The sequence below is a fragment of the Oncorhynchus tshawytscha genome, linkage group LG24 (assembly GCF_018296145.1).
Source record: "Oncorhynchus tshawytscha isolate Ot180627B linkage group LG24, Otsh_v2.0, whole genome shotgun sequence".
NCBI lineage: Eukaryota > Metazoa > Chordata > Actinopteri > Salmoniformes > Salmonidae > Oncorhynchus > Oncorhynchus tshawytscha.
In genome coordinates this window covers 25,453,962-25,481,401 of record NC_056452.1, presented here as the reverse complement: position 1 = coordinate 25,481,401, position 27,440 = coordinate 25,453,962, and the positions used below count along the sequence as shown (strand labels likewise).

Genomic DNA, 27,440 nt, shown 5'->3' with positions numbered 1-27,440 from the left:
CCATCACTAACACAGAGAGGCTGCTGCCTACATACAGACTTGATATCATTGGCCACTTTAATAAACGGATCACTAGTCACTTTAATAATGTTTACATATCTTGCATTACTCATCTCATATGTATATACTATATTTTATACCATCTATTGCATCTTGCCTGTGCCGCTCGGTCATCGCTCATCCATATATTTATATGTATATATACTTATTCCACCCCTTTACTTAGACTTCTGAGTATTATGTAGTTGTTGTGGAATTGTTCGATTACTGTTAGATATTTACTGCGCTGTCGGAACGAGAAGCAGAAGCATTTCACTACACTCGCATTAACATCTGCTAACCATGTGTACGTGACCAATAAAATTAGATTTTATTTTATTTGATGTAACATATTGAATTCAGTATGTTTGTACTCTTTCTTCCACTGCAGAATAAAAACCATATCAACAAGGCAGTGAGCCTTGCTGGTGATGTCAGAGCAGAGCAGGAGCCAGCAGAGCAACCTCAGGGCCAACATTCAGAAGATATTGACATCATAGCAGAGACTATTGAGAAGCCCAATGAGTCTATTGCAAAGGACATAGCCCTCAGAGCATCTAGGTAGTGAATGAGGCCTGCTTTGTGACTATTTTCTCACGTAATCAATACATTAGCATTTTTTGTTTGAAAGGATAAAACATCTATGTTGAGTTTTTGTGGATATGTTGACCTCATTTGAGTTGATTGCTGTTGCAGTTATTTTCTATAAAGTACAACTAAATGTTGTTCAATGAATGAGCAAAAAACATCGGATTCCGCGTGAACGGGAAGAAAAAATAGCAGAGGATGGTTTCGATCCATCGACCTCTGGGTTATGGGCCCAGCACGCTTCCGCTGCGCCACTCTGCTGTACAAGATTTCGTAGTGCAGTTACCTTATTATACGTAGCTGAAAACGCCCACAACTGGAAAGCGAAGAGAACTGGTGCACTCGGTTCGGAAGTACTTAGCAACCCTAACTGTGCAAGAAGATGTAGAAATGATATGCGGTCGTGTACAGTATGAGAAATAAGAACATTTAACTTGTTTGCCTGTTAAGTTATGCTGAATCACGCAATTGTTAAATCTTTACACTTTCGCAATCAAATGAACGTACCTAGCTACAAATGTCACAGTAACCGTACGATTTAGCAAAAGACGACCACGAAGGGACTCGAACCCTCAATCTTCTGATTCGAAGTCAGACGCCTTATCCATTAGGCCACGCGGTCTATGTAGAGGACAACGTTTTAGAGATTTAAATGCTACTACTATTACTACTATTATTTAATGTTGGATCAAAGATGGGGTAATATGAAGATATAATTTTACGCTTTTAGGTGATGTCATGGCGACCTTGGCTAGCTGTGCTCATGCGCAGAAACACGCAATCGCAATTAGTCTTGTTATCAATGGCACTAATTCGATAATGTAAACGTGTCAGTTTGTCACTTTCACGAGGTTGGAGTAATAACAAGTTCGTTTACCGAAGACATTAGCTAGAGAAGATTTCGAGAAAATTAAATTGTTCACTTCTCTCATTGAATTCTTAAACATCAAACCCGGTCTGTTCTACCGAGTCTGCTTGGCAAGCGTTCACGGACATCTCGCGATGTCGGGCTTCGGTTTACAAAACTCGGATTGAATATTTGTTTTCTGCTTAGTGGCTCACCGTGCTGGAGTGAGTGTGTGCAGCTCAACACTGTAAATATAACTACACGAGTGAAATAATGTAGTTATACGTAAAGGTAGACGCCGTTGACCTGGTCAATAGCGCATCTTGGTGGAAGACCCGGGGATCGTCGGGGTGAATGAAAATCGGAGGAACTTGACCCTCCCTGTGTGCGTGTTTTTTGGGGGGGTATCTTTACGTTACTATTTATGTGTTGGACAACTTTTTCTTCACTACATTGTTTTGAAAATAATGTACTTTCTACTCCATACATTTTCCCTGACACCCAAAAGTACTCGTTACATTTTGACTGCTTAGCAGGACATGCACATAGTCACTTAAAGAGAAAATCCGTAGTCATACCTACTGCATCTGATCTAGCGGACTCACTAAACACAAATGCTTTGTAAGTTGTGTTGGAGTGTGCCCCTGGCTATCTGTAAATGGAAAAGAAAAAAAAACAATCGTGTCATCTATTTTGCTTAATATAAGTAATGTACTTATACTTTTAATACTTAATTACATTTATTTTTTTGATACTTAGTTTTTTTTTAAACCAAATACTTTAACTTTTACTGAAGTACTATTTTACTGAGTGACTAACTTTTATTCAAGTCATTTTCCATTAGTCTCTTTACTTTACCTCAAGTATGACAATTGGCAACTTTGTCCACCACTTTGTCCACCACTGTGTCCTCCATTAATCATTCCACCAGCCAATTAATCAAATCATTAACCATCAATGTACATTTTCAGAGTAATATAACAAAATCCACAGACAGACATATTTTCATTCCAAAGCTTTAATTGCACAGAGCAGACATGTAAGTCAATGATACAGAGTGCCACAACAAGAGAGAGAGCTAATGTGGCTTGCCCCAATGACAAAACCTGTGATGCCAAAGGCTAATAACTAGGCTAACTCATAAAACTAATAATATGCTCATTCATCTGATTGAATTTTTATTTAACTAGGCAAGTCAGTTAAGGCCAAATTCTTATTTACACTGACGGCCTACACCAGCCAATTTTGCACCGCCCTATGGGACTCCCAATCATGGCTGGTTGTGATACAGCCTGGAATCGAACCAGGGTGTCTGTAGTGACATCACTAGCACTGACATGCAATGCCTTAAACCGCTGCGCCACTCAGGAGCCCAAAAGGTTGAGTAGATAAATAAGACTTGATTTTCATTCTAAAGATGCAGCCTATCAATAATGAATACAATCACATATAGGCACCTTGGCAGATAAGTGTCGTTATCATGAATCAATGCTCAGAGACACACAATAATGGAATAAATACACAAGCAACACTAAGTAAATATCCATGTATAAATACACAATGAGTGGTTTTTTTTTTTTTAAGTGCAATCAGTAAAACATTACAGTGCAGAGAAAGCCAAGGAGCCTTCAAAAAGGACATCGTCAGAATGTTCCATAAGAATGGGATGTCCCCTTTTGAGTGGCTCCCTGTTAGGAAAGATTTTGTTCTCTCTTATTAGAATATAGAACATGTTCCGTTACCATTGCTGACACAGTGTCATTATCTCCTTGCACTGAAGCACGTCAGGCTGCGCAGGCCTTTTTCCCCCCCAGCCCAGCAGTAAACCTGAATGCTGGGCTGGAACAAAAGCCTGCACACGCTGCGACCCTCCAGAACCAAGAGGGAACACTGCTATGACAGACTGACAGTTAGCCTCCACAAGACGTCATGCCCTTTTTCTTCACTCAGCAACACTTGAGTGACCTTGGGAGAAAAATTTGCCTCTGCTTGTACCTGGCACATACGACTCATTATAAACTGGGTGGTTTGAGCCCTGAATGCTGATTGGCTGACAGCCGTAGTATATCAGACCGTATAACACGGGTATGACAAAACATTTATTTATACTGCTCTAATTACATTGGTAACCAGTTTATAACAGCAATAAGGCACCTCGATGGTTTGTGGTATATGGCCAATATACCACAGCTAAGGGCTGTGTCCAGGCACTCCGCTTTGCGTCGTGCATAAGAACAGCCCTTAGCTGTGGTATATTGGCCATATACCACACCACCTCATGCCTTAATGCTTAATTATAACACTGTGGAGAAAACAATAACACATTTCTGGTTGAAATGATTCAGTTGATTTCTCTGTAACGACTTTTATTTTCTCAATCCATAGTTTCACAACACCACTGATCTCACGCCAAATCCTGTGTCTGCTATAAAAGGTTTGAAGCTTCAGTCGAGTTTAAGACCTCGAGTTAGATAGCTCTAAATCAAATGGTATTCGTCACATGCGTCGTAAACAACAGGTGTGGACAAACAGTAAAATGCTTAGTGACGGGCTCTTCCCAACAACGCAGAGAAAGAACACAGAGAAATAATAGAAAAGTAAACCATGTAATAATACAAGGTATAATCGATTATATTTCCTGTATACTGCAGGCTCATTGTGTACATTTTCTCCTGCCATATGGGATGCCATTGCAACATGAGTATTTCACACACACACACAAGTCAAAGTATTGCAACATACACTATAACATTCATGATAATAAGGAAAAGGTGGTTGGAGTTATGGACCATGCTGGAGTGGCTAAAGCCTAAAAATGTTTACCCCTGGCTGAACGCGGGGGGCGCAACATCAGGAAGTTGCATTAGTCACTCGAGCATGGTGGTGGAAAATGGTGTTTCATAAAGAAAGTACGTTTTCTTCCACCTTAAATTAAAATGGAGTTAAGTAGGAGAATGGAGAATGTGTGGAACTGGTCGTCAGGGGACAAGAGTGTATTACCAGCTGGGCATATCAAGCCCAGACAATAGTGGAGTCCAACGTGACAGTTATCATACCGGTGTGACCTGTGTAATGGTAGCAAAAGGCAGCTGTGTTAGATCTCACTGGCAAAGCAAGGCAGGTGCTAATAGCATTAGTAGTAGATTGGTTTAAGTGGCGTATTGTTTGATTGGTAACTATAGTAACAGAATCAGTCCACAGGAGGTTCCTTAGGTTTATGATAACTGTCCTGTTGCTCTAATGGCTGGAGCGGAATCATTTGGAATGGTATCAAATACATCTAACACATGGTTTCCAGTAGTATAATGCCATTACATTTGCTCCGTTCCCGGGCATTATTATGAGTCGTTCTCCCCTCAGCAGCCTCGTGTGAAGCAGACAGGAGACCAGACCCCATACAGAAGCTTCCTCATGAGTGTTACACATCGGTAGAGTACGAGGCAAATTCCTCCACTAATCTCAAGCGCTTTGATCATGGAAAAAGCACTGCACTACCAAACCAATCCAGTATCAGAATTTATTTGCTGGACTTGCCAGACTTGCTGGCTTTGGTGGCTTTGGTAGCTTTGATGTCCATCTTGGTCTTCTGAATACGAGAGAAGATCTCCTTGAACAGAGCTTTGTACTCTGGCGTGCTCTGGCCCAGTCGTTTATCTACCGCCTCCACCTGCTTACTGATGCTCTCCATCACCTCGGGGGTGGAGGGGGACTGGGTGGGGGAGGGCGGGGGTGCAGGGGTGGGGCCCATGGCACAGTCCTTCATGGAGGGGTCCCTGGAGACGGGCCGCGAGGTCTGCACCCCCGCGTGGCACAGGGACTCCTCGTGGCGCCGGCACTTCCTTAACAGCTCCTCATACTTCTCCAGCAGAGCGTGGTACTGCTCGTCCACCTCCCTCAGGATGGACATCCCTCTCTTACGGACGCTGTTGGCGTGGATTGCGTAGCTCCCTCTTCTCCTCCCAGATGCGTCCCTGGCCACGATGGCGTTCAGCGCCGTGTCGCTGCAGCTCTTCCTGACGGGGCTGGAGGCAGGTAACGACTCTCCACCTAAGCCTCCCCCACCCTCGCCCTCCTCCCTGAACCCTCCACCCACTTCTCCTCCCTCCCCCTCCAGGGTGTCTGTCTCGGGGGTGTTGTTGAGGAGGGTCTGGGTGAAGCCCACGCCGTCATCTTCGCTGGTCAGGAGGAGGGTCCTCGCCCGTCGGAGCTGCTGGAGTTCCTGGAGCTCTGCCTCTAGTTCACGAACCCGTGCCTGGCAGCTCTCTGCACCCTGTCAATCAATCAATGAGTCAATCAGTCAGTCAGATAGTCAATAAACCAATCACTCAATATTTTTTTATTCTTCCAGAAAAGAGTGAGTTAGGAGCCCTACTATATTTAAGTTAGGAACAAGTATCAGTATCACTCATTGGATTGAACAGACTTAGTAGAACAAGTATCAGTATCACTCATTGGATTGAACAGACTTAGTAGAACAAGTATCAGTATCAATCATTGGATTGAACAGACTTAGTAGAACAAGTATCAGTATCACTCATTGGATTGAACAGACTTAGTAGAACAAGTATCAGTATCACTCATTGGATTGAACAGACTTAGTAGAACAAGTATCAGTATCACTCATTGGATTGAACAGACTTAGTAGAACAAGTATCAGTATCACTCATTGGATTGAACAGACTTAGTAGAACATGAAACCATTAAAAAAACAGTCACACCTTTTGGAATGAATATTAAATAGAGTTGAAATAGGATTCTGACCAGCACACGTGACTCCAGACGAGAGAACTCCCCCAGGAGGACGTGACACTCCCTCTCCGCCCCCTCCCTGCGACCCCGCTCCGCCCTCACGGCCGAGCGCAGCGCCGACACCGCCTCTCTCAGACGCTCGTTCTCCTCCTCTGCTGGCTGGCGCTTAGTCTCTGAGGTGAAGCTGTCTGAGCGGCCCACCACGAACCCATCCTCATACCTGACGGACAGACAGAGAGAGACACACAGTTCCACACAATATCAGCTAAAATCCTAACATCGCTGAGCCTCTCATATTAAAACAACCATCTTTCCTGTCGTTTTTTTTTGTCTTGCCAACTTAACGATGTGGCACAGACAGGGGTTCACACACTAAAAGATTCTTTACTTGGTCGTGAGGATTTTCGATTACCAACACACCGTCTCACAAAAAACAATGATGGTGATTAGATTGTTAACGTAGCTAGAACAAAGCAGCCTCAAACGTTTCCAGTCAGACATTCACACCTGCCGTGCAGAGTTGAAATATTTAGCCAACATATTTTTTGAGTTGAATAACATGAACTTCAGAGCTGTAACGATTTGACACTTTGGTTTAAAAGGCAAGTACAAAACACCTAATACTAGTAGTCATGGTTCCTGCTGGAGAATCTACACATTCTGGGTGATGTGATACGACGTCATCATCACGATCATCTCGCTGGCTTCTTCTCTGGCGAGCTCTCATTGGTTATTGATGATCGCCGCACTCACACTACAAGAGCATTGCAGATTTTGTGCCGATAAAATCAAACGTCTGGGAATCTCGGGACGTCTGGTACGGCTCAAAGACGGGATCGGTAGCTCTCAGATGGTGTCTCTGACCCGCTTACATTACACGATCTTCGGTGATGGCCGCCCGCCCCGAGTAGGCAACGACATGGGGATTTTGTCTCCGATCACAAAAACTTGTCTGGGACAGCTAAATCGGAGCGAAAATCGTGTAGAGTCCACCTGGCTTTACTTGTACCTGCCACAGACAGACAAGCTCAATACATAGTCTAGGGACCTTGAGATCCAGTAATCAAAGACGTGAGTGTGACTGCTAGGAATCCTCACTTGGGTGCGGTGCAGAGTTCCCTAAGGCAGGGGAAGGAGGCGATGGTTTTGCGTCGTTCCCTCTTCTCCCTCCGGACCCTGAGTAGCTCCAGGGAGTGGAGCTGTTCCACCTGCCCAGAGAGAGACTCCACCTGGGTCTGCAGGGTCTCGATGGTCCCAGTCAACCTGGGAGAACCAGGGAAGAGAGACATGGGGTTAGTGTGTTTGTGTACGTGCGTTTGACGATGTGCGTCCGTCCAGCTCACCTCTCTATCTTGTGTTGTGAGGCCTTGCTGTCCAGTACCAGGGTACGGTTGGTGAGCTCCAGTTCTCTGGCTGTCCCATCTAGCTGCTCGTACACCTTAGCATGCTGCTCATTCATTTCCCTCAGCACCTCCAGCTGCTTAGCCAGGTACTGCACAGAGAGAGACATACTGTATAATAAATATAGAAATAAATATATAAATATATGGTGGCACCTTAATTGAAGAGGACGGGGTCGTGGTAATGACTGGAGCAGAATGTTCTCACTTTGTCATTATGGGGTGTTGTATGTAGATTCATGCGGGAAAAAAAACAACAATTTAAATCCATTTTAGAATAAAGCTCAAACGTAACAAAATGTGGAGAAAGTCAAGGGGTCTGAATACTTTCCAAAAGCATACAATACATTAAAACAGATGGGGGCATGTTCCACTACCCCTAAGCCATTAGGGGGATGGATGCTTTCTGGCAATTGCTGGTTAAGGGCAACACTTCTATTCCCTCCCCTGGTTACTCAAAAACCCCTTGGTCGTGAACTCAGTGAACCATTTCACTAGATTAGGATCAGCCAGCCGGGTCAAAGAGTTACTGAGGCATTAGTTAGGCCACAGCACTATGGCCAGCCATCACAGCAGAGAAGAGCCAACTTCCTACAACTCTGCTCAGTCAACAGGTAGATTGTCATCCAATCTACACCTAACTTATGGGTAGAGGTTACATTAGAGTTTAGACAGTTAGGGAAAAGGGGGGATACCTAGTCAGTTGTCCAACAATGTATTCAAGTAGAATGGGTCTTCTGCATTTAACCCAAACCCTCTGAATCAGAGAGTTGCGGGGGGCTGCATTAATCAGCACCCATGGCACAGTGGGTTAACTGCCTCAGCTCAGGGATTCAATCCAGAAACCTTGTGGTTACTGGCTCAACGCTCTAACCACTAGGCTACCTGCCGCCCCAGTTGAGATGTGGGTAGAGGTTATGTTAGAGTTTAGATTCTTGAGAGGTGGGCAGGGTTTGGAACCGGTTCAGCGAACAGAAAATATTAAATATTTTCGAGGAACAGAACCAGAACAGAGAACAAAAGTGATATATATGGTTCCGGAACATAACCTTCATTTTAAAAAGCATGGGAACCGGTTAATAATTGTATTTTATGTTCTGGGCATTTTTTTCCAGTCCCACAAAAACGCAACAAAGAGCCTATGCAAAGCCCTCACTGTCACTATGAAACTTATTCTAGTGTCTTCCTGAAATCTTTGCCAGTGTGTACCTTCCCCTCCCACTCCCCCCGAAGAATACATAATCTACAGTAGCTACTGGCGTTACAGGCAGAAATTGGCGAGAGAAGAATGGATTAACCTTTTCAATGCTATTTAAAGATACTACAGTTATCACGTTTCACATTGGATTTATTAACTACAGAAAGGTAAGATGTGTTTTTACTTGAATTCTGGTGCCGCTCTGCACACACAAGCTAGTTTGTTAGCTAGCTCTGGCCTAGCTCACGATGGGCTGTTCACAGATGGGCTATGTACAGGTGCAGTGATCTGTAAGCTGCTCTGACAGCTGGTGCTTAAAGCTAGGGAGGGAGATATGAGTCTCCAGCTTCAGTGATTTTTGCAGTTCGTTCCAGTCATTGGCAGCAGAGAACTGGAAGGAAAGATGACCAATGGAGGAATTGGCTTTGGGGGTGACCAGTGAAATATACCTGCTGGAGCGCGTTCTACGTGTGGGTGCTGCTATGGTGACCAGTGAGCGGAGATAAGGCGGGGCTTTACCTAGCAGAGACTTGTAGATGACCTGGAGCCAGTGGGTTTGGCGACGAGTATGACGCGAGGGCCAACCAACGAGAGCGTACAGGTCGCAGTGGTGGGTAGTGTATGGGGCTTTGGTGACAAAACGGATGGCACTGTGATAGACTGCATCCAATTTGTTGAGTAGAGTGTTGGAGGCTATTTTATAAATGACGTCGCCGAAGTCGAGGATCGGTAGGATGGTCAGTTTTACAAGGGTATGTTTGGCAGCATGAGTAAAGGATGCTTTGTTGCAATGTAGGAAGCTGATTCTAGATTTAATTTTGGATTGGAGATGCTTAAAGTGAGTCTGGAAGGAGAGTTTACAGTCTAACCAGACACCTAGGTATGTGTAGTTGTCCACGTATTCTAAGTCAGAGCCGTCCAGAGTAGTGATGCTGGACAGGCGGGCAGGTGCGGGCAGTGATCGATTGAATAGCATGCATTTAGTTTTACTTGCATTTAAGAGCAGTTGGAGGCCACAGAAGGAGAGTTGTATGGAAGCTTGTCTGGAAGTTAGTTAACGCAGTGTCCAAAGAGGGGCCAGAAGTATACAGAATGGTGTCGTCTGCGTAGAGGTGGATCAGCGACGTCATTGATGTATAACAGAGAAGAGAGTCAGCCCAAGAATTGAACCCTGTGGCACCCCCATAGAGACAGCCAGAGGTCCGGACAACAGGCCCTCCGATTTGACACACTGAACTCAATCAGAGAAGTAGTTGGTTAACCAGGCGAGGCAGTCATTTGAGAAACCAAGGCTGTCGAGTCTGCCGATAAGAATGTTGTGATTGACAGAGTCGAAAGCCTTGGCCAGGTCAATGAATACAGCCTCACAGTATTGTCTCTTATCGATGGCGGTTATGATATTGTTTAGGACCTTTAGCGTGGCTGAGGTGCACGGATGACCAGCTCTGAAACCAGATTGCATAGCGGAGAAGGTACGGTGGGATTCGAAATGGTCAGTAATCTGTTTGTTAACTTGGTCTGTAGCAGTTTGGGTCTAGAGTGTCCCCCCCTTTGAAGAGGGGGATGACCACAGCAGCTTTCCAATCTTTGGGAATCTCAGACGATACGAAAGAGAGGTTGAACAGGCTAGTAATAGGGGTTGCAACAATTTCGGCAGATCATTTTAGAAAGAGAGAGTCCAGATTGTCTAGCCCGGCTGATTTGTAGGGGTCCAGATTTTGCAGCTCTTTCAGATCATCTATCTGGATTTGGGTGAAGGAGAAATGGTGGGGGCTTTGGCGTGTTGCTGTGGAGGGTGCCAGGCAGTTGACCAGGGTAGGGGTAGCCATGTGGAAAGCATGGCCAGCCGTAGAGAAATGCTTATTGAAAGTCTCAATTATAGTGGATTTATCAGTGGTGACAGTGTTTCCTATCTTCAGTACAGTGGGCAGCTGGGAGGAGGTGTTCTTATTCTCCACGGACTTTACAGTGTCCCAGAACTTTTTTGAGTTTGTACTACAGGATGCAAATTTCTGTTTGAAAAATCTAGCCTTAGCTTTCCTAACTGCCTGTGTAAATTTGTTCCTAACTTCCCTGAAAAGTTGCATATCACGGGGGCTATTCGATGCTAATGCAGAATGTCACAGGATGTTTTTGTGCTGGTCAAGGGCAGTCGGGTCTAGAGTGAACCAAGGACTATATCTGTTCCTGGTTCTACATTTATTGAACGGGGCATGCTTATTTAAGATGGTGAGGAAGGCACTTTTAAAGAATAACCAGGCATCATCTATGGACGGGATGAGGTCAATTTCATTCCAGGATACCCCGGTAAGGTCAATTAGAAAGGCCTGCTCGCAGAAATGTTTTAGGGAGCGTTTGACAGTGATGAGGGCTGGTTGTTTGGTCGCAGACCCATTACGGATGCAGGCAATGAGGCAGTGATCGCTGAGATCTTGATTGAAAACAGCAGAGGTGTATTTGGAGGGTGAGTTAGTTAGGATGATATCTATGAGGGTGCCCGTGTTTACAGATTTGGGGTTGTACCTGGTAGGTTCATTGATAATTTGTGTGAGATTGAGGGCATCAAGCTTAGATTGTAGGATGGCCGGGGTGTTAATTAAGCATGTCCCAGTTTAGGTCACCTAGTAGCACAAGCTCAGAAGATAGATATGTGAATTGATTGCCCCCTACGGTATCGAGGGCACAGCTGGGGGCAGAGGGAGGTCTATAGCAAGAGGCAACAGTGGGAGACTTGTTTCTGGAAAAGGTGCATTTTTAGAAGTAGAAGCTCGAAGAGTCAAGATCAAGGGCTAGCTCTGGTCCAACGTTAGTTAAGCCAACTCTCTGAAGTTCAAAGACATTCAAAGTTCTTTCATAGAAGCCACTCCTCTGTAGGTATAATTATGTGGGCCTAATTCAGATAATGCATGTCATCACAAGTTGCCCAGTGCTCTCCTCAACCGCAAAATTTCAATGCATGTACAGTGTCTTGCGAAAGTATTCGGCCCCCTTGAACTTTGCGACCTTTTGCCACATTTCAGGCTTCAAACATAAAGATATAAAACTGTATTTTTTGTGAAGAATCAACAACAAGTGGGACACAATCATGACGTGGAACGACATTTATTGGATATTTCAAACTTTTTTTAACAAATCAAAAACTGAAAAATTGGGCGTGCAAAATTATTCAGCCCCTTTACTTTCAGTGCAGCAAACTCTCTTCAGAAGTTCAGTGAGGATCTCTGAATGATCCAATGTTGACCTAAATGACTAATGATGATAAATACAATCCACCTGTGTGTAATCAAGTCTCCGTATAAATGCACCTGCACTGTGATAGTCTGAGGTCCGTTAAAAGCGCAGAGAGCATCATGAAGAACAAGGAACACACCAGGCAGGTCCGAGATACTGTTGTGAAGAAGTTTAAAGCCGGATTTGGATACAAAAATATTTCCCAAGCTTTAAACATCCCAAGGAGCACTGTGCAAGCGATAATATTGAAATGGAAGGAGTATCAGACCACTGCAAATCTACCAAGACCTGGCCGTCCCTCTAAACTTTCAGCTCATACAAGGAGAAGACTGATCAGAGATGCAGCCAAGAGGCCCATGATCACTCTGGATGAACTGCAGAGATCTACAGCTGAGGTGGGAGACTCTGTCCATAGGACAACAATCAGTCGTATATTGCACAAATCTGGCCTCTATGGAAGAGTGGCAAGAAGAAAGCCATTTCTTAAAGATACCCATAAAAAAAGTGTTGTTTAAAGTTTGCCACAAGCCACCTGGGAGACACACCAAATATGTGGAAGAAGGTGCTCTGGTTAGATGAAACCAAAATTGAACTTTTTGGCAACAATGCAAAATGTTATGTTTGGCGTAAAAGCAACACAGCTCATCACCCTGAACACACCATCCCCACTGTCAAACATGGTGGTGGCAGCATCATGGTTTGGGCCTGCTTTTCTTCAGCAGGGACAGGGAAGATGGTTAAAATTGATGGGAAGATGGATGGAGCCAAATACAGGACCATTCTGGAAGAAAACCTGATGGAGTCTGCAAAAGACCTGAGACTGGGACAGAGATTTGTCTTCCAACAAGACAATGATCCAAAACAAAGCTAAATCTACAATGGAATGGTTCAAAAATAAACATATCCAGGTGTTAGAATGGCCAAGTCAAAGTCCAGACCTGAATCCAATTGAGAATCTGTGGAAAGAACTGAAAACTGCTGTTCACAAATGCTCTCCATCCAACCTCACTGAGCTCGAGCTGTTTTGCAAGGAGGAATGGGAAAAAATTTCAGTCTCTCGATGTGCAAAACTGATAGAGACATACCCCAAGCGACTTACAGCTGTAATCGCAGCAAAAGGTGGCGCTACAAAGTATTAACTTAAGGGGGCTGAATAATTTTGCACACCCAATTTTTCAGTTTTTAATTTGTTAAAAAAGTTTGAAATATCCAATAAATGTCGTTAAAAAATACAGTTTTATATCTTTATGTTTGAAGCCTGAAATGTGGCAAAAGGTCGCAAAGTTCAAGGGGGCCGAATACTTTCGCAAGGCACTGTACATAGCTTGCCTGCTCCATGACAAGCTGCTCTAGCCATGGGTGAAGTCATTTAATGTCGAGCTAAATGTCAAAATAAAAATAATGATTTCCGAGTTAAAAAGAAACAGAAGGGAAATTGTTTCGGGGTTTGAACCGGTTCAAAACTTTCTTTTGCTGAGGAACGGATTGCAAAAAAAAAATGGTTTTGGGCAGAAAGAAACGATTGGAAAATAATTTAGGTTCCAACCCCTCGATGTGGGTAGAGTTTATACTATTGAGATGCATCCATGGAGCTTTTGAGACTTGGCCCTCCTACCTCAATCTCCTGCACCTGCTCCTCATTGGTGATGTAGATCTGCTGTAGAGAATCCTCCAGCTCCTTGTTCCTCTCCAACAGAGTCTTCCCAAGCTCTGCTGCCAGGTGGAGGTCTAGAGAGAGAGTTGGAGAGAGGGAGGGAGAAAGAGCAAGAAGGAGAGAGTAAAACAAAAATATAATTATTTCCAATGTGTCAAATAATGAACAAAAAGAAAACTTAGTTAACTAGAATGCTATTTGGCCCCAAACAAAGAATACACAGTGGCAGAATACCTGACTACTGTGACTGACCGCCGTAGGCAGACCTGGCTCTCAAGAGAAGACAGGCTATGTGCACACTGCCCACAAAATGAGGTGAAAACTGAGCTGTACTTCCTAACTTCCTGCCAAATGTATGACCAAATTAGAGACACATATTTCTCTCAGATTACACAGATCCACAAAGAATTTGAAGACAAACCCAATTTTGATAAACTCCCATATCTACTGGGTGAAATACAACAGTGTGCCATCACAGCAGCAATATTTGTGACCTGTTGCCACAAGAAAAGGGCAACCAGTGAAGAACAAACACCATTGTAAATACAACCCATATTTATGTTGATTTATTTTCCCTTTTGCACTTGAACTATTTGCACATGACATTTGAAATGTCATAATTATTTTGGAACTTTTGTGAGTGTAATGTTTACTGTTCATTTTCTAAATTGGTTATTTAACTTTTGTTTATTATCTATTTAACTTGCTTTTGCAATGGAAACACGTTTTCCATGCCAATAAAGCCCTTAAATTGAAATTGAGATAGAGAGAGGGAGTGGGGGAGAGAGATGGAGGGGGGTGGATGGGAGGGGAGAGAGAGGAGATGGGTTAGAGAGATTAGAGATGGGAGAGGGCCATGGGAGACGGAGAAGGAGATAGGTTAGAGGGAGAGAAAGAGATTTTACATTTTGAGAGCAACAAGCTGTAACAAACTGTCTAAATAAGAGAGCGTCAGGAACAGGTTTTCCTTTGCTGGTCCAAAGATGTGAGTGATGTCAGTGAAGATACTAAAAATAGTTTGAATCTGCACTCGTCCCTATGACAGCCACAGTAGAAAGCGTTGTTCATACTGTAACATGATGATTCACTTAAGCAATAAGGCCAGAGGAGGTGTGGTATATGGCCAATATACCACGGCTAAGCGCTGTTCTTATGCATGACGCAACCTCGGAGTGCCTGGATACAGCCGTGGTATATTGGCCATCACAAACCATCGAGGTGCCTTATTGCTATTATAAACTGTTTACCAACGTAATTAGAGCAGTAAAAATAACTTTTGTCATACCTGTGATATATGGTCTGATATACCACGGCTGTCAGCCAATCAGCATTCAGGGCTCAAACCACCCAGTTTATAATTTGGAATACATCACAGTTCTATGTTCCGCAGGCTTCTAAGAGCATCTTCAAACAGAACATTCAAACGTTAAAACATTCCACCTTTGACCTCTGCACCACTCGGGAGACCTAAGGCACTGCATCGTAGTGTTGCGGCGTCACTACAGCCTGGTGTTCACAACCGGCTGTGACTGGGAGTCCTACAGGGCGACGCACAATTGGCCCAGCGCTGTCCGGGTTAGTGGAGGGTTTGGCTGGGGGTCTTTACTTGGCTCATCGCGCTCTAGCAACTACTTGTGGCGGGCCGGTGCCTGTTGTCAGTTGAACAGTGGTTCCTTCGATGCAGTGGTGTAGCTGGCTTATGGGTTAAGTGTGCGGGTGTTAAGAAGCAGAGTGGGCTTGGCGGGTCATGTTTCGTAGGACGCATGACTCGACCTTCGCCCTCTGTTGGGGATGACTCGACCTTCGCCCTCTGTTGGGGATGACGAGACAAGATGTGGGACTCATCCCCCTCTACTCATCCCCCTCTGAACACCCACTGTGGGACTCATCCCCCTCTACTCTGATTGGATATGAAAAAAGGGAGTTATTTTTTTGTTAAAAAAAATCTCATATTCCACCTTCATTCCTCCCTGAGATACACATAGATGAACAAGCTCATTCTGGAGAGAAAGAGAGGGAGACAAAGGGGGCGAGAGAGAGACAACACTAGAAAGAAAAGGTATCTCTGTCAGTGAAGATGAGACATTTTGACCCTTGTATCTCAGTCAGTGAAGATCGGAGATCTTTGACCCTTGTGTCTCAGTCAGTGAAGATCTGCGATATCTGCCAAGATACCGCTTCTCCACAGAGTCTATATATCATGCAGTGTGTCTCTCTGCAGCAGGGCGGAGGGGATACTAATGTCTAAAGTAGAAAGTGACAGGATATGAAGTTGCTGTCAGATTATGCATTTTATTCACATGCAAGCAGAGTGTGGGCTCAAACAAAAGCTCGTAGACATGTACACCCTGGAACAGGAATGAAGAACACTGTTCTAGTAGTGAAGCAATACAAGACACTAACAATAAGTCTAGACTAGAATACTTCTCTCTCTTAGGGGTCGAACAGAAGTGGAAGGGACTGTATTTTGCCTTCAGAGTGAATCAGTCGGATTCATAGTCTTTATTTTCAGGTCTGACACAGCAGCGAGATATGTTTGGTGTTTTGGGACCTGTGGTCAAATCTGAGAAGGGAAACCACACAACAACTCAATGGAAACACCATCACTCTCATTGTAGAGACTGAGCTGACAGTAAAAACTCTGGAGGTTGAGAGTGATGAACAATGGGATCACTGATCAACACTTCAGTTATTCGATAACCAGAGTTCATTCTGATCAGAATCTGATCTTCAACGAGAGAGAACACAGTATGTTGGTTGTTTTGAAGTGTTCAGAAACAGAAAGAACAGACAGGAGAGATGACAAGCTCAGGCTCACCCCCACACAATGTTGTTCCAGTGCTTGCTTTTCAACCATGCGGTCTCCTCTTTCTTATTATCTTGTCCTGTCTTGTCTTGTCGTCTTCCCTCAATTAAACTAATGAGGAGAAAAGCAGGCTTCTACCAGCTCCTCTCTGACATGGGCTTTATACATAGACCTGCCTGCTGCACTCACCGCTAAGTAACTCCTGTGGGGCCTCTGCTACTACACAGGTATCTGTGAATGGGTGTTGACCCTTCCGGCACTATGCACAGCACATTTAACCCTACGTTGAATGCTACTTAACCAATTCCTATATCACGACTGCTTAATTTCCATTCCAATTTCAATTCTATGGCCGATCCAATCCTCACGAAACGATTGAACGTTCAGGAAGAGAACACTGAGAAGTCACTCCTCAAAGGGTTAAACTGGCTAACAACGAGGAGGCTGCTTCCAGTCATAGAAATAGAATCTGATTCTAGTTCTGTGGATTCAGTGCTGTCCCACTGCTCCGTTAGAATAAGGCAGTGGGACAAGGGACCGTGTGTAGCAGAATAGGGCCTATTAGAATGGGACCGTGTGTAGCAGAATAGGGCCTATTAGAATGGGACCGTGTGTAGCAGAATAGGGCCCATTAGAATGGGACAAGGGACCGTGTGTAGCAGAATAGGGCCTATTAGAATGGGACCGTGTGTAGCAGAATAGGGCCTATTAGAATGGGACAAGGGACGGTGTGTAACAGAATAGGGCCTATTAGAATGGGACAAGGGACCGTGTGTAACAGAATAGGGCCTATTAGAATGGGACAAGGGACCGTGTGTAACAGAATAGGGCCTATTAAAATGGGACAAGGGACCGTGTGTAACAGAATAGGGCCTATTAGAATGGGACAAGGGACCGTGTGTAACAGAATAGGGCCTATTAGAATGGGACAAGGGACCGTGTGTAACAGAATAGGGCCTATTAGAATGGGACAAGGGACCGTGTGTAACAGAATAGGGCCTATTAGAATGGGACAAGGGACCGTGTGTAACAGAATAGGGCCTATTAGAATGGGACCGTGTGTAGCAGAATAGGGCCTATTAGAATGGGACCGTGTGTAGCAGAATAGGGCCTATTAGAATGGGACAAGGGACCGTGTATAACAGAGGGGGACAAGTCCCACAGTGGGTGTTGAGAGGGGGACGAGTCCCACAGTGGGTGTTCAGAGGGGTGTCATAACTCTCCTGTGAAGATCTGAAGGAGGTTGCAGTGGGTCCTCTCTCTCCTGCAGAGGAAGAGGGGGACGCTTTATGACGTCGTAAAATACTTCTGGGTTAAGTAGTATAGGAGATTGGAATGTAACTCTGGAACACAGAGAGAGAGACACTTGGACATCAAAAGATTGAATAATTGAACAGCATTTCTGTATTCCAAGCAGTTGGAGTGGTCCGTGGACACTTATGGGACAGTCATGTCGAGTTTGTTTCATTGGTGATCTCATGAAGGACAGGGAACACACATTACTGTGTCTTTGGTTGTGTTCCACTTCTCAATTATGGGGTTTACATCTAAATGTTGTATAAAATATATCATCAAATATGAAAAACTATTTGTGAGAAGATGAAATGTGATGTTAGCCTTCTAAACAAGATCATTGTTTTCATTTAAAGTTTTAATCCACACCCCGTGAGCAGACGTCGACGTCATGGAACGCCCCCTTTTCTAATAAAAAGGACTTGTGGCAAAATGTACATTTAGTCAAGATAACGCCGGGGCAGGGTCCCCACGTTGAAATGACTGCCACTCCTAACCAAAACACGCCGGGCGGTGCTGGTGTATGAAGTGGTTCAAACTACAACTGTACCAAAGGACAAGACCAGAGAACATAGAGATCATCCCCCACGCGGAAATGGTGACAAAATCTACAAACCAAAGACCAATTATTCAGCCTGCAGCTGTTAAAATTCTTTAGTCTGGTAAACACATTCGATCTAAGAATACTTCCCGAATGGCACTCTGACGTATCCATTATAACAACCTACAACTATGACAGACTTTGATCTCTAGTGGACAAACCAGAGGCTTTCTGTCAACTGACTATTATCCAGCAGACGGACTGGCGACCACAGAGAGAAACAACAGAGGCATACACTCATAAATATGTCAATTGCTATTTATTTTCTAATGAGCAGTTGTTCATGTTCAACGTATTAGCATTTCATGAGTGTAGTTATCAACTGTATTTTTTTGTGAATCCTCTCTGAGTTTCCCGCTCTTTTCCTGGCCCCACCCATTTCCTTTGTCTACCAAGCCATCATATCGGCTTAGCCCTCTAGGGACTTTCCTATTATGTCAGTAACCAATGTATGACTTATTTATGTGTGTTTTTATGTAATTCTGTGAGTGATTAGTTAGTTAGTAAATATATAATTAAGCCAATTTGTAAAATCACTGATTCATGATCTGTTAGTGTTTGTGCCAAGGGTTTGTGACGTTTAGTAATGAGACTGATGAGGTAACAATACATTAATAGAAAACTGTAATCGATAATAAAATATCTGAAGAGTTATATTTGGGAAATTGAAACTCTATACAACAATTTTCCCATGGTGCCCTGACTTCCTAGTTAATTACGATTCCGTGATTAGTTTAATTACATAATAATTACACATAGAGAGTTGATTTGATAAATATAACAGTCTTCAGATTTAATGACAGCAAATGTTACGACAGGGGGGTGAGTCTCACAGTGGGTGTTCAGAGGGGAATGAGAGACGAGACAGAGAGCGAGAGAAAGCGAGAGGGACAGAGAGCGAGAGGGACAGAGAGCGAGGGGGACAGAGAGCGAGGGGGACAGAGAGCGAGAGGGACAGAGAGCGAGAGGGACAGAGAGCGAGAGGGACAGAGAGCGAGAGGGACAGAGAGCGAGAGGGACAGAGAGCGAGAGGGAGCAAGGTGAGCACTGCGTTTCTCTGCAACATTAAACATCCTAATCAATACCCTCCACAGACCACTGTCTCCAAACAAGGACACCAGGAAGTCAACTTCCCCATGAAGGACGACATCACCACCCAGACCCAGTGACTGACACATAATGGAATGGATTGTGTGCATTTCCTGCATAGGCTATCAGGCCAATTCTACGGTTTTCTTTTGTGATGTTTTAGCAAATCAAATCAATTTATATAGCCCTTCGTACATCAGCTGATATCTCAAAGTGCTGTACAGAAACCCAGCCTAAAACCCCAAACAGCAAGCAATGCAGGTGTAGAAGCACAGTGGCTAGGAAAAACTCCCTAGAAAGGCCAAAACCTAGGAAGAAACCTAGAGAGGAACCAGGCTGTGGGGTGGCCAGTCCTCTTCTGGCTGTGCCGGGGTGGAGATTATAACAGAACATGGCCAAGATGTTCAAATGTTCATAAATTACCAGCATGGTCGTATAATAATAAGGCAGAACAGTTGAAACTGGAGCAGCAGCACACGGTCAGGTGGACTGGGGACAGCAAGGGGTCATCATGTCAGGTAGTCCTGGGGCATGGTCCTAGCAGTGTCAGCTACACTGACATATTGTCCTCAGGGGAAGATTCAAACTCCTGTCACAACTAACTGACACACACGTACACACACACAAAACAGTACAGTCGGGGTATCAGAGCCACTGTCTCTGAGCCCTGTAATCAGATCAGTTGGGGCTTAGTGCTGGGGAGTCAAACATTGAAACGACACAGAACTGTTGGCTGCAGAAATACATGTAATACAACTGTAACCTGTGTGCGTTCGCATGTGTGTGAGTTCGTGTGTTTGCGTGTGTGTGTGTGTTTGCGTGTGTGTGTGTGTGTGTTTGCGTGTGTGCACACGTGAAAGGAAACACCCCTGGTTTGGAATGTGCCCAGCCTTTCTGAGCAGTGTGTTGTTCCCATAGGATTCACAGGAATATGGAAAACAGGACCTCTCCCTGTTTTGTCCTCCTTCTCTCCTTCCTACTTTCCTTTCCTTGCAGAAAAGCTGTGAAGCAGGCCAACCCCCTTCAGTACGACTTCACCTGCAGTCTTCAGTCAATCCCATAGTAAGCTCAAATTCGGTGTACAAATGATGCATCCGCAAATTGTTATCTGCAGGATAACAAGGAAAGAAAGTGTGTGTCTGGAGACGTAGAGAGGTGGTTGTTGAAGAGATGGTAAAGCTGTAATAACAGCAGGTAGGCGGCGTTACAACCCGGTCATTAGATGTGAAGTCCAGCTCTGCTAACCAATCAGGTCCCAACAGCTGGTCTGGGCACATAGCTTCAGCTCAGAGTTTGGTCTAGATCCAGCCTTGGGTCTGTTTTTACAGAGGATTCCAAGCATGATCGTTGATGTGTTTTTCTCCTCGCGTTGTGTTTATAGAATGCATGGAAATGTCTGCGTCTGTATTGTAGATGGAACACGTTTGCTGATCCCTCACGGTAAAGAACAGCAGGTTGCCTCATTGCTTTGATGCTAAAGCATGGAAGTTCTCTTCTTCACCTGATTATTAACACATCTCAATCTGCCTTCTGGCTAAATAGCACCTCTGATGAAAACAGGATGCACCAGAGAGATGTGAAGAGAGGAAGGCTGGGCGCAGAGAGGAAGGCTGGGCGCAGAGAGGAAGGCTGGGCGCAGAGAGGAAGGCTGGGCACAGAGAGGAAGGCTGGGCACAGAGAGGAAGGCTGGGCACAGAGAGGAAGGCTGGGCGCAGAGAGGAAGGCTGGGCGCAGAGAGGAAGGCTGGGCGCAGAGAGGAAGGCTGGGCGCAGAGAGGAAGGCTGGGCACAGAGAGGAAGGCTGGGCGCAGAGAGGAAGGCTGGGCGCAGAGGAAGGCTGGGCGCAGAGGAAGGCTGGGCAGAGAGGAAGGCTGGGCGCAGAGAGGAAGACTGGGCGCAGAGAGGAAGACTGGGCGCAGAGAGGAAGACTGGGCGCAGAGGAAGACTGGGCGCAGAGAGGAAGACTGGGCGCAGAGAATGAGAGAGAGAAATGGGGCTTGTTCTCTTCTGATCTTCTACCGTCTCTCTCTTTCATGTCTCATCCTGTCTTCCTCCTTTGATCTTCTACTGTCTCTCTCTTTCATGTCTCATCCTGTCTTCCTCCTTTGATCTTCTACTGTCTCTCTCTTTCATGTCTCATCCTGTCTTCCTCCTTTGATCTACTGTCTCTCGCTTTCATGTCTCATCCTGTCTTCCTCTGATCTTCTACTGTCTCTCTCTTTCATGTCTCATCCTGTCTTCCTCCTTTGATCTACTGTCTCTCGCTTTCATGTCTCATCCTGTCTTCCTCCTTTGATCTACTGTCTCTCGCTTTCATGTCTCATCCTGTCTTCCTCTGATCTTCTACTGTCTCTCTCTTTCATGTCTCATCCTGTCTTCCTCCTTTGATCTTCTACTGTCTCTCTCTTTCATGTCTCATCCTGTCTTCCTCCTTTGATCTTCTACAGTCTCTCTCTTTCTCCAACACTGTATTCTCCCTTTCCCCTCACTCTTCTTCTTCTTTCTGAATAAGGTGGAGATACATCAGCCTTTATTTATATCCTCATCAGTTCTACTGATGTGTCCACACACTCCGTTCCCCCTCCTGCCCGCTCTCAGCAGCTACTCTTCCTGGGGTCCAGCCAAATGAAGGCAGTTTAAACAATGTTAAAAGCATTACAATACATTCACAGACTGTGTGCCCTCAGGCCCCTACTCCACCACATATATACAGTACAAAATCCATGTGTACATGTGTGTATAGTGTGTGTGTATATAGTGTGCACAGGAGGCTGGTGGCACCTTAATTGGGGAGGACAGTCTCATGGTAATCCAGGCTGTATCACATCCAGGAGTCCTGTAGGGCGCATTGGCCCAGCGTTGTCCAGGTTTGACCGGAGTAGGCCGCCATTGTAAATAAGAATTTGTTCTTAAATAACTTGCCTAGTTAAATAAAAGGTAAAATAAATAAATATTTAAATAAATGGCTGGAGTAAGTGGAATGGTAAACATGGGTTGATGCCATTCCATTTGCACCATTCCAGACATTATTATGAGCCACCCTCCCCTCAGCAGCCTCCACTGGTGTAGTGTGTATAGTGTGTGTGTGTGTGTGTGTGTGTGTATAGTGTGTGTGTGTGTGTGTATATATATATATATATACACATATGACCAGATCAAGAGCAGGGTCAAAGCATTACCTAGTTCGAATCCCCGAGCCGACTAGGTAACTACTCTGTCGATGTGGCCTTGAGCAAGGCACTGAACTCTAAATTGCTCATGTAAGTTGCTCTGGAAAAGAGCTTCTGCTAAATGACTCAAATGCAAATGCATCATCTGCTCTCAGCCTGTGGCAGATATCCTAATAATTGGAACAAAGAGATGAAGTGATAGAGAGATTAGGAATGAGTGATGCACAGCACGGAAGTGAGAGGCAGGGAGCGAGGGAAGTGAGAGGCAGGGAGCGAGAGGCAGGGAGCGAGAGGCAGGCAGCGAGGGAAGAGAGAGGCAGGCAGCGAGGGAAGAGAGAGGCAGGCAGCGAGGGAAGAGAGAGGCAGGCAGCGAGGGAAGAGAGAGGCAGGCAGCGAGGGAAGAGAGAGGCAGGCAGCGAGGGAAGAGAGAGGCAGGCAGCGAGGGAAGAGAGAGGCAGGGAGCGAGGGAAGAGAGAGGCAGGGAGCGAGGGAGGGAGGCAGGGAGCGAGGAAAGAGGGGCAGGGAGCGAGGGAAGAGAGGGGCAGGGAGCGAGGGAAGAGAGGGGCAGGGAGCGAGGGAAGAGAGGGGCAGGGAGCGAGGGAAGAGAGGGGCAGGGAGCGAGGGAAGAGAGAGGCAGGGAGCGAGGGAAGAGAGAGGCAGGGAGCGAGGAAGAGAGAGGCAGGGAGCGAGGGAAGAGAGAGGCAGGGGGAGCGAGGAAGAGAGAGGCAGGGAGCGAGGGAAGAGAGAGGCAGGGGAGCGAGGGAAGAGAGAGGCAGGGAGCGAGGGAAGAGAGAGGCAGGGAGCGAGGGAAGAGAGAGGCAGGGAGCGAGAGGCAGGGAAGAGAGAGGCAGGGGAGCGAGGGAAGTGAGAGGCAGGGAGCGAGGGAAGTGAGAGGCAGGGAGCGAAGGAAGTGAGAGGCAGGGGGAGCATCCTCAGCAGAGGGAAGTGAGAGGCAGGGAGCGAGGAAGAGAGCGAGACAAAAGAGAAAAAGAGCGATGTAGTGAGGAAGAGGGCAGAGATATGAAATAGCCCTAATGCTGGCAAGAAGTGCAAAGTTGTTTGACAAGGCTACAGCTCAGCAGATACATCCTCAGCAGATACATCCTCAGCAGATACATCCTCAGCAGATACATCCTCAGCAGATACATCCTCAGCAGATACATCCTCAGCAGATACATCCTCAGCAGATACATCCTCAGCAGATACATCCTCAGCAGATACATCCTCAGCAGATACATCCTCAGCAGCTACATCCTCAGCAGATACATTCTCAGCAGATACATCCTCAGCAGCTTGGGATATGCATTTAATGATGTACTGTTTCAGATTTTGTTTTATGTGTAATATAAGTTGTCTTTATGTGTTTGGACCCCAGGAAGAGTAGCTGCTGCCTTGGCAGGAACTAATGGTGATCCCTAACAAACCTCAGGAAGAGTAGCTGCTCCCTTGGCAGGAACTAATGGTGATCCCTAACAAACCTCAGGAAGAGTAGCTTCTCCCTTGGCAGGAACTAATGGTGATCCCTAACAAACCTCAGGAAGAGTAGCTGCTGCCTTGGCAGGAACTAATGGTGATCCCTAACAAACCTCAGGAAGAGTAGCTGCTCCCTTGGCAGGAACTAATGGTGATCCCTAACAAACCCCAGGAAGAGTAGCTGCTGCCGTGGCAGGAACTAATGGTGATCCCTAACAAACCCCAGGAAGAGTAGCTGCTGCCTTGGCAGGAACTAATGGTGATCCCTAACAAACCCCAGGAAGAGTAGCTGCTCCCTTGGCAGGAACTAATGGTGATCCATAACAAACCCCAGGAAGAGTAGCTGCTGCCTTGGCAGGAACTAATGGTGATCCCTAACAAACCCCAGGAAGAGTAGCTGCTGCCTTGGCAGGAACTAATGGTGATCCCTAACAAACCCCAGGAAGAGTAGCTGCTGCCTTGGCAGGAACTAATGGTGATCCCTAACAAACCCCAGGAAGAGTAGCTGCTGCCTTGGCAGGAACTAATGGTGATCCCTAACAAACCCCAGGAAGAGTAGCTGCTCCCTTGGCAGGAACTAATGGGGATCCATAATAAACCTCAGGAAGAGTAGCTGCTGCCTTGGCAGGAACTAATGGTGATCCCTAACAAACCTCAGGAAGAGTAGCTGCTCCCTTGGCAGGAACTAATGGTGATCCCTAACAAACCTCAGGAAGAGTAGCTGCTCCCTTGGCAGGAACTAATGGTGATCCCTAACAAACCTCAGGAAGAGTAGCTGCTCCCTTGGCAGGAACTAATGGTGATCCCTAACAAACCTCAGGAAGAGTAGCTGCTCCCTTGGCAGGAACTAATGGTGATCCCTAACAAACCTCAGGAAGAGTAGCTGCTCCCTTCGCAGGAACTAATGGTGATCCCTAACAAACCTCAGGAAGAGTAGCTGCTCCCTTGGCAGGAACTAATGGTGATCCCTAACAAACCTCAGGAAGAGTAGCTGCTGCCTTGGCAGGAACTAATGGTGATCCCTAACAAACCTCAGGAAGAGTAGCTGCTGCCTTGGCAGGAACTAATGGTGATCCCTAACAAACCTCAGGAAGAGTAGCTGCTCCCTTGGCAGGAACTAATGGTGATCCCTAACAAACCTCAGGAAGAGTAGCTGCTCCCTTGGCAGGAACTAATGGGGATCCATAATAAATACAAATACAAAATGAATTCAGACTGAGTGGTTCCGCTGAATGATGGTGTTCACACAATCTATATGGCCCAGGTCAAGTAGGTTATCTTTATGTAAATATCATATATGGTCCCATAGAATGAATGTGGAAGGGAAGTGATGCACAAGGCCTGGACCGTAGTTGACTAGCCTACAGAAAAAAATATATATTTGGGGAATAGCCTAGTGACTTAAAACAGAACACTGTAACAAATGGCTGTACATTTACAGCAACACATTCACAGTTAGCTACTGTAATTATATATTACAGTACAGTACTGTAAAGAGCAATGTATTATCAGGGCTCAATGGTGCTCCGCTACACTGCTGTAAAATTGTACAATACAATTGTACAGTAAATACTGTATTACCTTGTATATTTACAGCAGCATACTGTGAATTATGCTGCATTGTCGGAAAATGTTATATCACTTCCTTATTGATTATGTTCAACTAACATGTTCAGTTCTTATTGAATTATGCTGCATTGTCGGAAAATGTTGTGGGCACCGAAATAACCTCTGGCTCATTAACTATTCTGGTGGATCTGCAAGTCAAGCATGTTTCATGGCCTTTTTTTGGCTCATGTATGCTCTTTGTCCCAACCAATCACTTCCTTATTGATTATGTTCAACTAACATGTTCAGTTCTTATTGAATTATGGGCACATGGACCTGACAGTCTACAGGCCTTGAAAGTCAACACATTCTAAAAGGAAAACATCATTTGTAATGCTTGAATGAAGAAATCAACAAAAACCCAATTGACTGCATAAACAAGGTTAAGTGATCCCTAATCATTATTGCAACCTGTAAAGAACAATTGTATTTGCATTGATGACAGCCGAAATCTCCTAACTTCTATTTATGGTTAATTTATTAGATAGTAATATTATAATCCATTGTTTGCGAACACCAACAGACCACTGCCGAGTATTTGGTTTTTCTTGCAATATTGTGACAACAGCAGAGAAATTATTTCCCCAATCCACGTCAGAAAGGCCCTAGGAATCCCTTCAATAACTTGATGTCAGAAAGAAGCAAAATATTAAACTGCGGCTGCAGATTTCGAAGAGCAGTGCCATTACTATGTGTCAAGATGCACGGACAAATGTACCTTAGCAAACTGATCTAGAAGCCTTCGATCATAAAGGCCTTTGTCTGGGAAGAACATCTGAGCTCGCCAATAACGAACCGCTACCCGGTGCATTGACATACGGGATGCGGTTGGCTGCAAACGGCGTTCTCATATGCGTCGTTACTTACCCGATTCGAGATCTTGCTGGTCGTACCATGGCTCTTCCTCGTCGATGACAAATTCCTCCATTCCTAGCATCGAGACACGGATACCACCATCCGCCTTGTCCTGGAACCCAGCAAAGACGACTACACAATCAGACACACACGCAATTTCGCTGTCCTCTGGAATAACGTGAGCTCATCTTCCTTCAGATTCTGAATGAGGAAAGAGCTGTGACGTTAACCGATGAAGCAGGCTAAATATATAATTTTTTTCTTGGCTACAAATGAATCAAAATGACACAAAGTCAAGAGACTCGAACACTGTTTTAAAACCATGCCGTGTGAATTGGCCAATTATTGTCTCTTATAGACCCCTTTCCAGTACACGACACGCTGACGTCATGCACAGATGCGCGAGACTCTTGGCTGCAGTAATAAAGCCATGGCCATCTGCGCCCGTTCAACATCGCCTAGATTTACAGTTATATTTCCTCTAAAGGAGGATGTTCTCATACGCTTACACTGATGGTTTGATTCCAGCTTGAACAGTCTCTAAGATTATTTGGTTGTGATCTTTGCAAAATAACTATTTTGGATGCATTAGTTGTTAGCTAGAATGCTAACACTCATTGACATAGGCTGCAGCAAAAGCTAGCCAAAGAGCCATTTTACTGGTTGGTGGTGAACTGTCTCTTAAGTATAATGCAGTTGCTTTGCGATGATGACACAAACATTATATTAAGCAGGACATTCATACGATTCCAATTATAATCCCAAAGTAGTGTGAAATGCACTCATAAGCAACATGTAAATAGATAGATTTTTTAAGTTTTTGCCTTCACTCTAAGAGGT

At 45.1% G+C, this 27,440-nt stretch overlaps 1 protein-coding gene and 1 non-coding gene across 2 annotated transcripts; both read right to left on the bottom strand.

The window, feature by feature from the left end:
- Positions 1–1,176: 1,176 nt before the first annotated feature.
- trnar-ucg lies at positions 1,177–1,249 on the bottom strand. Its single transcript has one exon. It is a non-coding gene; the product is annotated as a tRNA-Arg (tRNA).
- A 2,441-nt stretch (positions 1,250–3,690) lies between these two features.
- Positions 3,691–26,958, bottom strand: LOC112223370 (cerebellar degeneration-related protein 2-like). Its single transcript, XM_024386364.2, has 6 exons — positions 26,613–26,958; positions 13,668–13,780; positions 7,567–7,715; positions 7,322–7,486; positions 6,236–6,443; positions 3,691–5,744 (listed from the first exon to the last, which is right to left on the bottom strand). The coding sequence occupies exons 1-6, from the start codon at positions 26,680–26,682 to the stop codon at positions 4,992–4,994; spliced, it is 1,458 nt and encodes a 485-aa protein (XP_024242132.1). The 5' UTR covers positions 26,683–26,958; the 3' UTR covers positions 3,691–4,991.
- Positions 26,959–27,440: the final 482 nt, after the last annotated feature.